The sequence below is a fragment of the Daphnia magna genome, linkage group LG3 (assembly GCF_020631705.1).
Source record: "Daphnia magna isolate NIES linkage group LG3, ASM2063170v1.1, whole genome shotgun sequence".
Classification (NCBI taxonomy): domain Eukaryota; kingdom Metazoa; phylum Arthropoda; class Branchiopoda; order Diplostraca; family Daphniidae; genus Daphnia; species Daphnia magna.
In genome coordinates, this window is record NC_059184.1 from 3,874,626 (window position 1) to 3,886,813 (window position 12,188).

At 39.0% G+C, this 12,188-nt stretch overlaps 4 protein-coding genes across 6 annotated transcripts; 2 read left to right on the forward strand and 2 right to left on the reverse strand.

Moving 5' to 3' along the window:
- The first annotated feature begins 865 nt into the window (after positions 1 to 865).
- LOC116919511 lies at positions 866 to 2,296 on the forward strand. The gene is made up of 4 exons (XM_032925528.2): positions 866 to 1,056; positions 1,453 to 1,618; positions 1,728 to 1,915; positions 2,029 to 2,296. The coding sequence occupies exons 1-4, from the start codon at positions 896 to 898 to the stop codon at positions 2,132 to 2,134; spliced, it is 621 nt and encodes a 206-aa protein (XP_032781419.2). The 5' UTR covers positions 866 to 895; the 3' UTR covers positions 2,135 to 2,296.
- Positions 2,297 to 2,758: 462 nt separating this feature from the next.
- LOC116919504 (exportin-T) lies at positions 2,759 to 7,252 on the reverse strand. 3 transcript variants are annotated; one of them, XM_032925513.2, is made up of 17 exons: positions 7,074 to 7,252; positions 6,855 to 6,979; positions 6,579 to 6,797; positions 6,126 to 6,428; positions 5,787 to 6,056; positions 5,650 to 5,729; positions 5,440 to 5,584; positions 5,233 to 5,378; positions 4,968 to 5,169; positions 4,650 to 4,900; positions 4,420 to 4,588; positions 4,075 to 4,356; positions 3,821 to 4,006; positions 3,474 to 3,734; positions 3,201 to 3,413; positions 2,991 to 3,119; positions 2,759 to 2,925 (listed from the first exon to the last, which is right to left on the reverse strand). In XM_032925513.2, exons 2-17 carry the CDS (start codon positions 6,912 to 6,914, stop codon positions 2,896 to 2,898), a joined length of 2,946 nt encoding a protein of 981 aa, XP_032781404.2. In that variant the 5' UTR covers positions 6,915 to 6,979; positions 7,074 to 7,252; the 3' UTR covers positions 2,759 to 2,895. The 3 variants fall into 3 exon arrangements, with proteins under 3 accessions (XP_032781404.2, XP_032781406.2, XP_032781405.2); XM_032925515.2 differs by having other exon boundaries at positions 6,855 to 7,004; XM_032925514.2 differs by having other exon boundaries at positions 6,855 to 6,976; positions 7,074 to 7,251.
- Positions 7,253 to 7,612: 360 nt separating this feature from the next.
- On the forward strand, positions 7,613 to 8,891 carry LOC116919516 (60S ribosomal protein L18a). The gene is made up of 4 exons (XM_032925533.2): positions 7,613 to 7,771; positions 8,132 to 8,311; positions 8,368 to 8,544; positions 8,651 to 8,891. Exons 1-4 carry the CDS (start codon positions 7,754 to 7,756, stop codon positions 8,804 to 8,806), a joined length of 531 nt encoding a protein of 176 aa, XP_032781424.1. The 5' UTR covers positions 7,613 to 7,753; the 3' UTR covers positions 8,807 to 8,891.
- A 189-nt stretch (positions 8,892 to 9,080) lies between these two features.
- On the reverse strand, positions 9,081 to 12,016 carry LOC116919514 (complex I assembly factor ACAD9, mitochondrial). Its single transcript, XM_032925530.2, has 12 exons — positions 11,718 to 12,016; positions 11,256 to 11,660; positions 11,070 to 11,195; positions 10,886 to 10,996; positions 10,687 to 10,812; positions 10,503 to 10,623; positions 10,242 to 10,397; positions 10,124 to 10,179; positions 9,871 to 10,039; positions 9,642 to 9,808; positions 9,380 to 9,586; positions 9,081 to 9,317 (listed from the first exon to the last, which is right to left on the reverse strand). The coding sequence occupies exons 1-12, from the start codon at positions 11,832 to 11,834 to the stop codon at positions 9,147 to 9,149; spliced, it is 1,932 nt and encodes a 643-aa protein (XP_032781421.1). The 5' UTR covers positions 11,835 to 12,016; the 3' UTR covers positions 9,081 to 9,146.
- Between the last annotated feature and the right edge of the window lie 172 nt (positions 12,017 to 12,188).

Below are 12,188 nucleotides of genomic sequence, written 5' to 3' on the forward strand. Positions count from 1 at the left end.
CAGCTACTCTCTGTTGTTATGACAGTCGAGTAGCATTATTGGTTGTTGTTCTTGTTGATGACGAGGGGTTCAAAGGCCAAACGCTGGAGGGGGAACTAGAGAATGAAGAACAAAAGAAAAAGGGAATGGTTTATTGGGGAAAAGGGCACCATAAGTTGTATGTCATATACTTACATATACAATAAAGCAGGAGGGGGAAATAAAACGCCGGATCTATTCCTCCAGGATATCCCCACGGCATCTACTTTTCCCGCAGGAATGCGGGACACACACAGACACACTTATTTTAATAAACGAATTCATCCAAAGTAACTATAATGTTCAGAGGGTTTCCTCTTTTTTTTCCAAAAAACGAAGATTTCCCATACAACAATAGTTTTTCTATTTCTGGAGTCAAAACGCATAGAAAGCCTTACATATTTTTCTTTTCGAAGAACCTAAAAAATATCGTCAAAGCTGTGGGCGGGGTTCTGATTTTTCTTTCTCTATTGACATGTTAAACTGTCAAGCGTCCTACTGTGAGGGTTCTCAGACTTTTGAGCGTAGTCCTTTCCATTACTTTACCTCTCGCGACCGTACACAAGACACCCTCTCATAAAGAGCAAACGGACAATAAAGAGACAGAAAAAAAAATTTCCAAAAACTTTCTCCGCACAAACAACCCAGTTCAACCCCCTCCCCTTCTCTCACATTTAGCCCGTCTCCAGCATAGCACGTGAGCCCGTAGCATACCTACGTCTGTGTTAGTTCAGATTCACCAAGAGGTCACGGCCATATTCGGTTATCCGAGAAAGTGTCGCCCGCGACCTCAACCCAGTTTCCGGGTAGTGGAAGAAGAATCCATTTTTTTTTTTGTCTTCCTGTGTATATGTTGAAAGATGTCAGATAGTAGCAGATGCTGGAAAAAAAAAAGCGAGTGTATATAAGCGATCACCTGAATGAGGGTTCGTCTTGTCTCGAGCCGGATTCAACAGCAGACACACCTGCGCAGCAGCCGAACAAGGATTTGTCCACCGTACCTGAAGTTTTACAGAAATTGTTTGTAGATCGCCACAGGTAATTTTCAGTAAAATATATATATTCTTAAATTCTAGTACAATTGAAGTCCATCACTTCGGAATGTCCGATTGGGGGTGACAGTCAGTCTAGAAGAGTATGCATAAGTTTGGTCACCTTTCTTAACGTGAATAGCGACTGACTGTCCAGGCTGAATGACGTATTTTTTTAGCCAGTTTCAAACGAGACTGTACTTGCATATATGGATGCGTGCTCACTCTCTTATTCCATCTGAATTGCTAATTTCTGTCGCTTTGATGCACGTATTACGTGCGAGCATCTCGCGTGTTGGAACAGATATATCACCGACGTACTATTCCCAAATCGATAGTGTATCATAGAACGACATTTAAAGACTCCGTAGCTCAAGCTCACGTTCTACCTCTATTATTCAAGAATGCCCAACAGCTGCAGATGCTTAGTTTTGCTACTTGCCTTCACTGCGACCATATTAATGGCCAACGGGCAAAGGCAGCACAACAGCCGATCGACGTTGTTGCGGTCCATGTCACAAGTCCGTACTGCCACCACTAGCACCACCAGCAGGCCGTTAACACTCGAGGTATTTATAAAGTCCCCTAGCAATTCATATCACTTCTGTGTTTAAGCCTCTGTAACGTCTAAACAAAGACTTACCGACATCCATTCTGGTTGACGTCAAATTAACACAGGCGGAGGAGGTGGATCGAATTTCAACAGATTTCGAACCACGCCCGAGTCTTACAATTCAACCGGAGGATCGACTGAAATTGCGCCAGAGCGTAATGGATCTCAACAAGAGGAGACGAGTCACAGCTATCAAACCGACCATGTCTCCCGACGTGATTTCCACTCCGAACGTGTACCACTTTTTTTCCAAGTGAGTGAAAGAGAAACTTTCAAACCCCATGAGTTTAAGAGTGGTTGACAATTTATAAAGCAAATCTAGAGTATCTTGTAATTTTTTTTTCTTTTAACAAAAAAAAAAAAAAGAAAGCGTTTTGAGAGAGTAAGATCCAACTTAACGGTGACGACGTCGCAACCTCCGACATCTTCGACCGCGGAAGCAGCTCCAACAGCCGACGCGGTTGCTATTTGAAGAGTTCACACATTTTTCTTAAATAATACGCGTACCGCTGTACAGATAAATATGACGGAGAAATCAAAACATGTCAAAATAACACAATGGTAAGGTACGGTCAATAGCCAATTGTTCGAATGTTTTCCCGATTAATAAATGTGCGCTTTTTTTTAAGTCGAACAATAATTTGTATGTACAAGAAAACTTTTTTAACAGAAATGAAGCCCGAACCCCATAATGAGAAACTAAACTGTGATTGGGGGGAAAAGATTCTCAAGCATTCAACGGTGACTTGCTAACTCAATTTCGGAGAATGAGGGGATAAACAAAAATATATAAGCGATACTATATACTCTCCAGATTGATACTCACAATCTAAGCTATGTGCAAATAGCTTATCCCCTCTTTCCTCGAAGTCTATAATCTTAAGCGTCTTGATATGACAACATGCAAACCAAAGGTTAAATAATAATAGAAAAAAAAAAAAAATTTTTAATAACAAGCGAAAGAGGAAACTTGACCCTTCGCTGTGGCGGACAAACTGGCAAACAAGGCACAATCTTCATCGCTAAGTTCGCAGTCAAACCGTTATGCTGAAATTCCTTCTTTTCCAAACACCAAAATGTTTTTCTACTCGTCATATCTCGGTGAAAACAAGATAACCCATTTAGTCGAATGTAACCAAAAAATGTACAAGATTTCTCCAAAGCTTATTCTTAAAACGATAATCAAAATTTATGAAGCCATTCCAACATGGGATTTAGTGATGCAGCCAATTGTCATAATCCTCTAGCCTGCTGGAAGAACATCTAAACACGATCAGGTCGATTAGTATCAATCAACGCATTTGTTTAGCGGTTGTTTTCTATCTTACCTTATAATAGGATTTGAACAGCTTTTGGTCAGATCTCAAGGCCATGCAAAATTCTTGCGACTGCTGCAGGTTTAATTTCAAAGTTGGCAAATACTGAGATTGAAGAAACGTTATCAATTCTTCATCTCCCTATGAAAATAATAGAATGAATAAAAAATAATAGATAGGTGAAAAAAGACCGACGAATTGGAGCTTGGAATTTAATCTTACCCTTTTTTCAAGGATGGCTCGAAGGCACAAGGCACTTTCGCTCAGTGCCATAGTGGTTTGGGCGTCGTTGAGGTCAAAAGTGTCTCGCAGTGGAGCCAGAAAGCAAGCGGGAACTATTTGCTTGTAAACAAATTCGACAAACTCCGATGGCCCATCCTTGCCTCCCCAAATCTCCACCAATCGGCGGAGAGTGGAGAAACACGTTTTCTGAGCCTAAAAAGATACGAAGTAAATGATTACCGTGGTGACGGAATTGCAAACTCGGCTACTCACCACTGGATCTGGATAGTCGACAGCTCCTTGTACGAGAGAGACAAGAACTTGCTGTAAAACTGCAGAATCCTGAGCAGCCAGAACTTCCATTAAGCCACTGCCAACGATTGCAGCTATGAAAGAAAAATAGGATCTCTGCAGTGACTGACGTTCTAGACGAGCTTCTTCATCATTAACAGTAGCAGACGAGGCGGCAAGAGCATTAAAAATAGCCGAGATAATAGGGGCGAAAGCCTGGGTCAAGAAGGGCACAACTTGTTTCTGTAGACACCGGAAAGATTAGCACAGACTTGGCACAGATATCGAAAAAAAAAAATAAATAAAAAAAATAAAAAAAAGGCAAATACCTTGAACTTGGCAATGATCTGGTTAATCAGCGGGATGTATTCTGAGAGTGAATGAACGCTACTCGATTTGAGCAATACTTGCGAAGCCGATGGAACGAATGGTAGCAATTCTTCACCAAGACATACGGTCATTCTATGAAGATATTGTCTTAAACCAGCTTGAATTTCTGAAACAACTTCAGGAAGCTAGGTGAAAAATTGTTGCATTAAGTAAAAATGACTTCAACTGCATTCAAAATCAACAACAAGATTACTTGAATGGCACGAAGAAACACTTCAAGGGCTTTCAAATATACGGACAAACATCCAGATGCTTTGATACTCTGGCTGTTGGTAAAGGCTTTCGAACTCCAAGCAACAGCCGACATGGCATGAGAAAGACACTGAGCTAATATAGCCCTTCGTTTCTGGTTAGCCGCATCAGCCGCGCCAACGGTGTTCGGGGATTGGGGAGTGAGTCGGATAAGTTCTTCGAGCAACACGGCAAACTTCTCAAGAACTGGTGACACAAGACTGTCCATCAAGTTTCTTTTCGTCTGTGCCAAGGCATGAGCCGATATTAGGTTATTTAACGATATATAGATTTTTTCTAAGTTTACCTCAGCATCAAAATTTCCTGATGTAATCAATAGTCCAGCTGTTTCAAAAATAAACAATTGGTCATCATGAGTAAGCAAAGCCGTTTGAGGTCCACTTTCGGCAGGAAGCAATATCAATAGATCCTGCAATCGACGAAGCACATCTTCAGTGTAGTCGGTCATGTGGGATCTACGTAATAAGAAAAAAATTTAGCAGACACCCTTATTAAGAATGCTATAATGATCCTTACTTGACTGCACGAACGAACCGCGAGAAAAGGTAGGCTACCCGGCTGCGAACTTTAGGATTGGCGTGCCTCATTCCTCCTTGGTCTAAAAAGGCCACCAATGTTGGTGCAACAAATTGAGGTTCAACAAGGAAGAATTTCTCATAGCGGACGACTAGTTCGAAGAAGCATAAGGTCACAGCGGGATGGGGATAACTGCTCACTCCGCAAGAGAGAAGCGATTCCATCATAGGCTGAAGCGCGGAGGCCTTGGCCTAATTCAACGAATAATTCAGTTTTTAAAAAACATTGTTAAATAGATGTCCAATCTAAAAAGCTTACAGGGTCACCGGAAAAATGATTCCCGTGAGAAACGGGAAGTGCTTCACCCAGTTGGTAAAGGAAAGTAAGCGCAGCCTCAACCTCGGCGAAAGACGACGTTTGCCAGCGAGGTAAAGTCATGTTAACTAAATCTCGTACGCGGTTCAAAACCAAATCACGGTCAAGTACTGCAACATTATCGAACAATGTTCTGAGCTGTTTTCTGCGGAGAAAACCAATATTTGAAAAATACTCCACTTTAGGCACACAAGAATTTCGAACTTACCTATATTCCAAGAAAATAGCTTCCTCTTCACCATCACGATCAAAATAAAAACCTTCATCATATTTCGTTTTTTCAAATATGATGAAAAGAAGACTTTCCACTTTTTGGCGTTCCGCTTCGTTAATGGCCGGTTTTTGTTTTAATAACTTGTGAATAATAGAAGAGATGAGATTTTGGCTTCGCATTGCAAGTTATCTGTCTCGTTACCTGAATATATTCTTTCACAAAGTCCATCACAGTAGCAGAAACATCGTCATCCGAATGGCTTAGAAATCGGAAAGTAAGAGGAATTTTCGATTCAAGTAGCTGCATCACAGCACATGCGCAATCATTATCGCCAGCCTTTTTAAGCCTGTAAGAAGTAGTTATAAAATTATTCAACATAAATGGGGAAAAAATGATAAACAAGCCATTTACTTTGTCCAGCTGAGTGCCAATTGTAGCCCAATGCAATTAATAAGACGAGCTAATTTGCATAAATAATCGACGTCATCCTCCTATAAAAAAAAAAAAGGTCAGGATAGTTAAATCTGAACTACGATAACGATTATTACCATGTCAACATTCAGAATGCCTGCAGAATCCAATACTGAAAACAGCGATTCGACCAGCTTTGTCTTTGCTACAGGATCCATTCCTTTTGCGACAATATCATGGAGGCAGTCGGCCGCAGCTTCTCGCAGCGGTTGCTCGCGCAAAAATCGGACAAGAAGATCGACAAATCGCATGTTAGCTATTAGGTCAATGTTGATCCACGCAATATAGGCGCCGACAATTTCCAAGGTTTGACACACTAAATCAGTGTTTGACGTTTCATAAACCGACTTAAAAAAAAAAACAAAAAAACATTCAAATAAGCTAGGATTTTAAAGAAAATATTTTAAGTTTGTTACCAAGATATGGTACCATGAGTCAACCAAGGACTCTACACAGGTTTCCCGCATATGGTCCTTAATTAAGGTGTTGCGATCTGCTTCTTCTTTGGAATGAAGAATTTCTCTATCCACAACCTCAGAGTCTATGGCAAGAAGAACGCGAAGATATAGATCTATCGCATTAGGTCCCAGAGAGAGGGTTTGCAACAAATCGGTGAAAAAGTTCGGCCACCTCTTTGGGTAATCACAAACAAAAACCAATGCAAATATTTGTGCAGCTTTGTTCCTGATGAAAACCTTATCCTGTACAGGTTGAGAAACCTTGTAAAAAAAAACAACAAAAAAACAAAAAAAAACAATACAAATTAGGAAACAAAAATATTTCTGAGCAAGCTGAAATTAAAAGGGTGATCAAAAGATAGCTTGACATATAAGATTAAAAACATAGTAGTTAATGCAATTAATATAGACCTGCAACTGAATCCATTGGCTTAGAAAGTGTTTCATTGCCTGCTGTTGAGATAGTGAACTTTTTTGATAGGATTGTTTGATGAAAACTTCAATGACTTGTAACGCAAAGAACTTAACATGATCATTCAAACTTGATCCAGCGTTTGTGTTGATGAGAGTATTAGTTGCTAGTTGCCATCCAGTATCTGAAGATTTGAGTTGCTCAAAGTATGCCAATGCCTGCCGAGAATTATAATTAGACAGCAATTCATAATGAAACAGTTAAAATTTATATACCCTAGATTGTGCATTGGCATCCAAGGGGTTGGTCAAAAACTGTAGTAATTGAAGGTCCATGGTGTTCTCTTGTTATTGGTTTTTTGGTTTTTCGATTTATGTTATTACGAAACGTGCTCAATCTGCTAAATGACATACACCCAATACGGCCAGCACGTGGACCAGAGAAAATCCGTAGTTACGACTAATTCAACCGTTTTAATTCTTTTCCCGATATACCTTTAAGGACATTCCAACCACACTGTGAACAATTTCCAAATATCCAATGAAATATGAAGAACGTCGCGATTCGTAAACCACGTTGCTAGTTTCATCAGAGTGTCATGTCAGTTTCCACACAATCCAAAGTGTTTGCTTGACTGAAAGTGTGTGAATGTAACCGCCACGGGTGCAAGGGAATGTTTGGTTCAGCAACCGTTTGTCCCAACTGGGAACTGGGATGTTGGGGACTGGGTGGTTTCATAAAGCTTTTCTAGCCATGAACTTTATCGAAAAAATCAAAATATAAAAGAAAAGCAGCCTTATGTTACAGTCAACGTTTTGCAATTTTTTTATTTTAAATCATTTACTTTGTTGGGTGGATTCGAAAAATCAAAAATGTGCTTTCGAATTAGCGACAAGGTTATACACTCTCTATCAATCAAGATTATTAAGAAAATATTTCCAACATTATTTTAGAGCCTTTCTTTGCCACATAAGCATAAAGTGGTTGACATTTAGGGAAAAAAAACTACTGGAACTTTAGAAATAACATAAAAATTAACAATGTCTAATTTTATTTTTCCACCATATGTGTGTTTAGGGCTGCAACGTTAGGTAGTCTTCGATTTCACAGGAAAACTTACTTTCCTTGTGTGTCTTCAGGAGTAGGTCCTTTCCGGTCTATCACTAGCTGAAAAATGAAGGCCAGCGGTTTGGTAAGTAAATTATTGCAAAAATTTAGGTTTTATTCGATTAAGTGAAAATTATTTTGAGGGAAGTAAATGTTTATGATGGACAATGTGGCTTTTTCGTTCAAGCATAATTGCGAACCGTGCAGGTGTTGAGCATAACCGGCTGTCAATGCATGATTCTCCACATGGTTTAATTTCACATCTTTAAGTAACGAATTTCTAGTTGTGCTGCTGGTGTGGTGATTAAGTTGCGCATTGTTTGTAACTTAACGAATAATTCTATTGTAGCTTAAATGTAGCATTCACTTGGAATAACAAGTGTGATTTCACAAGTATTGTTTTCTGAATGTGTGCATTTGTAATTTGTATTTTTTTTGGTTACAGTTGAAGGAATACAAAGTTGTTGGGCGCAAGCTCCCTTCTGAAAAGGAACCAAATCCACCTCTTTACAGAATGAGGATTTTTGCCCCTGATCATATTGTGGCTAAGTCACGTTTCTGGTACTTCTTGCGTCAGCTCCGTAAGTTCAAGAAGGCTACTGGTGAAATTGTCAGCTGCCAGATGGTAAGTACCAATAGTGTTTAATGACTTCATTGTTGTAACGCTGAAATTATCCACAGGTTCATGATAAAAGCCCATTGAAAGTAAAGAACTTTGGTATCTGGCTTCGATATGATTCTCGCTCTGGTACTCACAACATGTACCGTGAATACAGAGACCTGACTGTCTCAGCTGCTGTAACACAATGCTACCGCGATATGGGAGCCCGCCATCGTGCTCGCGCTCATGCTATTCAGGTAAATAGGTTTAGCCCACTGGCATATTTATATCAAATCTGCCATTGTGAAGGAGGTTTTTAATAATCATGCTGCATATGTTATGTTAATACATTTTTGTTGACAGATCATTCGAGTAGAAGAAGTAGCCGCCGACAAATGTCGACGCCCGCATGTTAAGCAGTTCCACGATTCTACCATTAAATTCCCTCTTCCACACAGGGCTAATACCATCGATATGCCCCAACTGTCCTACCGCAAACCCAAGACTTACTTCGGTTAAAATGGGAAAAATTGTCTGGGATTGTATCTGGAAATCTGGATATCCACTTGGCTATAAATACAATAAAGAATTTGATAGCCTTGAATTTGCTGTTTCATTTCATTTTAATTTGTTTGTTTGAAAACAATCCTTAAACTTATAAGTATTAAAAATACTTAACTAGACTAAAAATTTGAACTGATAGTTTCTAATTGAACTATTTATTGTTTATGCTCAGTCTGTTAGTTAATTTTACTTAATCCATGTTTAACATAAAATAATAAACCAAATTCCCTCAACAAAACTTGCAACTTCTATTAAAAATTTACAGCTTCATTTTTTCACTTAATCAAATGAACATTCAATTTTGTTTAAGAGGGTGTTCTGCACAATATCCTTTGTTCTGAAATATAGTTTGAGCAATTTTCTTAATAGCCAAATCTTGGGTGGTCAAATCGCCCCCAAATAATTCGGTTATTAATCGCTCACAACGTAAATCGGCTTCGACACAGAAAGAATGTGCCAATTCCACCTACAATTGGGATAAAAATCAGTTTTGTATGAATTTACAGATGAAATAAAAAACTTATATACTTCATGTTGTGCGTTCCGTAATCCAATGCAGTAGGACCGAGAGGACCTACTAACAACTGCAGACATAGCAAACAAATCGATCGCGACGTCTGCTACACGTCGAAGATCCATTTGTTTATTGCCCACTTCCTTTCCATGTCGAGCTAATAAAGTTTCTACAGCCATTTGAAATTGCAGGACACGTTTCTCCAACAATTCCGACGCGACCTAAATAATAGTTCAAGTGGTTTGTGACATTTTTTTCAATTTGCATAACATTTACCTTAACACTTGGATGAAGGAAATTATTTAATTGAAGAGTGAGTTTGGGATTTTTGGGGTTCCGTCTTAATCTTTCCCATGTACTTTTGACGACGAACCCAGGATTGGCAGTCGGATTACGTAATTTCCGAACCATATCAGCAAGATGTTTTCCTGCATGCTGGAGACCTGCAATGTAAAAATTTAAAAATAATGTCTTCATTTTACAAATGCACTATACAGTGGTTTACCCAAGAGTGATATGAGTATACGGAGAATTTCGTTTGTTCCTTCAAAGATGAGTAAAATGCGCGCGTCTCTTAGATACCGTTCATACGGATAATCTTTCATATAGCCTAGACCTCCAAGAATTTGTAAGCATTCGCTTGTACAATTCCAAACGCCCTCCGAGCTAAAAACCTAGAAAAAAATCACAATAGCAAAATAAGCAAAACGCGATGCAGGAAAAAAAATGTCGTGCATATCGGTAGCGTTCAATATGACCTTCACCATCGCTGCCTCCATCGCACAATCAGGTTCCTCATAAGTATCTAGCATAGCTATTTGCAAAGAGCCAACAATTCATGTTACGCGACATTTTGAAATTCTTTTCGAATGGCACCTGAGGTGAGATAAGCCATCGATTCCATGGCGTAGACGGTACAAGCCATTTTTGCAAATTTTTCTTGAATTAATTCAAATTCCATCAACGCTTTGCCAAACTGTTTACGTGATACTGCATGTTCTGCTGTCCATCCGATAAGTTTTTTTAACATTCCTTTGAAAAGATAAAGATGATTATAAAAAACTAGCAAGAAATCATAAAGATGTGTTTTGCGATCTGTAGCAATTGAATAACATAGCAATCTTAGAGAAAGATAACCTGCTCCGGAGCTTCCCATACTGAATCTTCCAGAATTCAAAATATTCAATGCGATTTTAAATCCGGCTCCAACTTCTCCGAGAACATTTTCTTTCGGAATAGGTACATTTTCAAAATACACCTATTAATTAAAACATAAATGGTATTCGGGATTAAGTCATTGCTGTTTGCAACAAGCATTTACCTGACAAGTATTCGAACCCCGAATACCAAGCTTATCCTCCGGTTTCCCATGGGTCACGCCACCAAAATTACGTTCCACCAAAAATGCAGTGACTCGATCTTCCATCTCACCCATTTTATTCCTCACCTTGTGGTTAAAATTCAAATTATATTGATATACCTTAGAAGTGCTGAATATGTAACAAAAAAGAAGGCATTACTTGCGTTTTCGCAAACACAGTGAAGAAATCTGCGATACCACCGTTTGATATCCATATTTTGTTGCCATTCATGATCCAATAATCACCATTATCTGATAGGGTCGCTCTGGTCTATGATAGTTGAAGAAAAATCAACTTCTATTAAAAATAGAATAAGGAAAGCATATAAAATGTGGAGCTATACCTGCACAGACGCAGCGTCTGAACCACTACTGGGTTCGGTGAGACAAAACGCTGCAGTCCATTCACCTGTGGCCAAACGGGGTAAGTATTTAGCTTTTTGCTCTTCATTTCCAGCTATTAAAAGACCCTGAAAAAAATATTATTTTCAATCATTATACAATTACTTAAATTGTGTATAATAACTTGCCTTAAGGCCAATTGACTGATGGGCTGCAAGTGATACTGCAACTGATGCATCTAAGGCTGTTATTTCAGCAAGTCGTGCAAATTCAGTGGCATTGAATCCCAGCCCACCATAATCTGTAGGTATCTGTTGCCCAAACAAGCCCAATGCTTTCAGTCCATCATAAGTTTCCTTTGGAATTTTCCCTTCTGCATCAATTTTTTTTGAATCAATTGACTCAAAAAATTTTTCTACTGGAGCAACCAGTTCTTCAAGTGTCTGAAGCCTTTCCTTATCAAGAACTTCCGGAAAAGCTAATATGTCAGTGTCAAACTTTCCTAGAAACAAATTTTTTCCAAAGGGAGGGCGCTGAAGCTTTTTAACTTCAGTTGCGGCACTTGTTTGTGGTGCCTTATACTCTTTAATTTCCTAATCAAAGCAATGGAAATGTTAAAAGTTTTTATCAAGGTATACCCAGTAACCAACCTTGTTATACATTGCAGCCGAAGAAGAAAACTGAGCCGTTCGAGCGGAGTTGGATTTGGATATGCGACTCGCCATGGGAATCAAGGATTTCGAAGTTAAAATCTTGTAGGAGGCCATGGTTATATGATTTTGGTTCTTGGTGAATACTTCTTTAATTCCTCTTTTGATAAGTTTGTAATAGAACGAAATCAAATATCTCACGATGGCTAAAAAATAGTTGATAACGTTATTAGGTGGTTATCAGTGGGTGGCAAATTTAACTATCGTCTTTGTAACCGGTTGCACTTGGCAGACGACGCTGATGAAACAAGTTAATTAGTTAACTTTATATGTTGACATCTGTGAGAGACATCTATCCGATAGACCAAGATCGGATGCTGAGTTGCCAAGGCTGAATTCCGACCTGCGGTATTTGTCCTCTCGGGCCCTATAGGAGGGAAATGAAAAATAATATATTTAATTAAGTTGTAG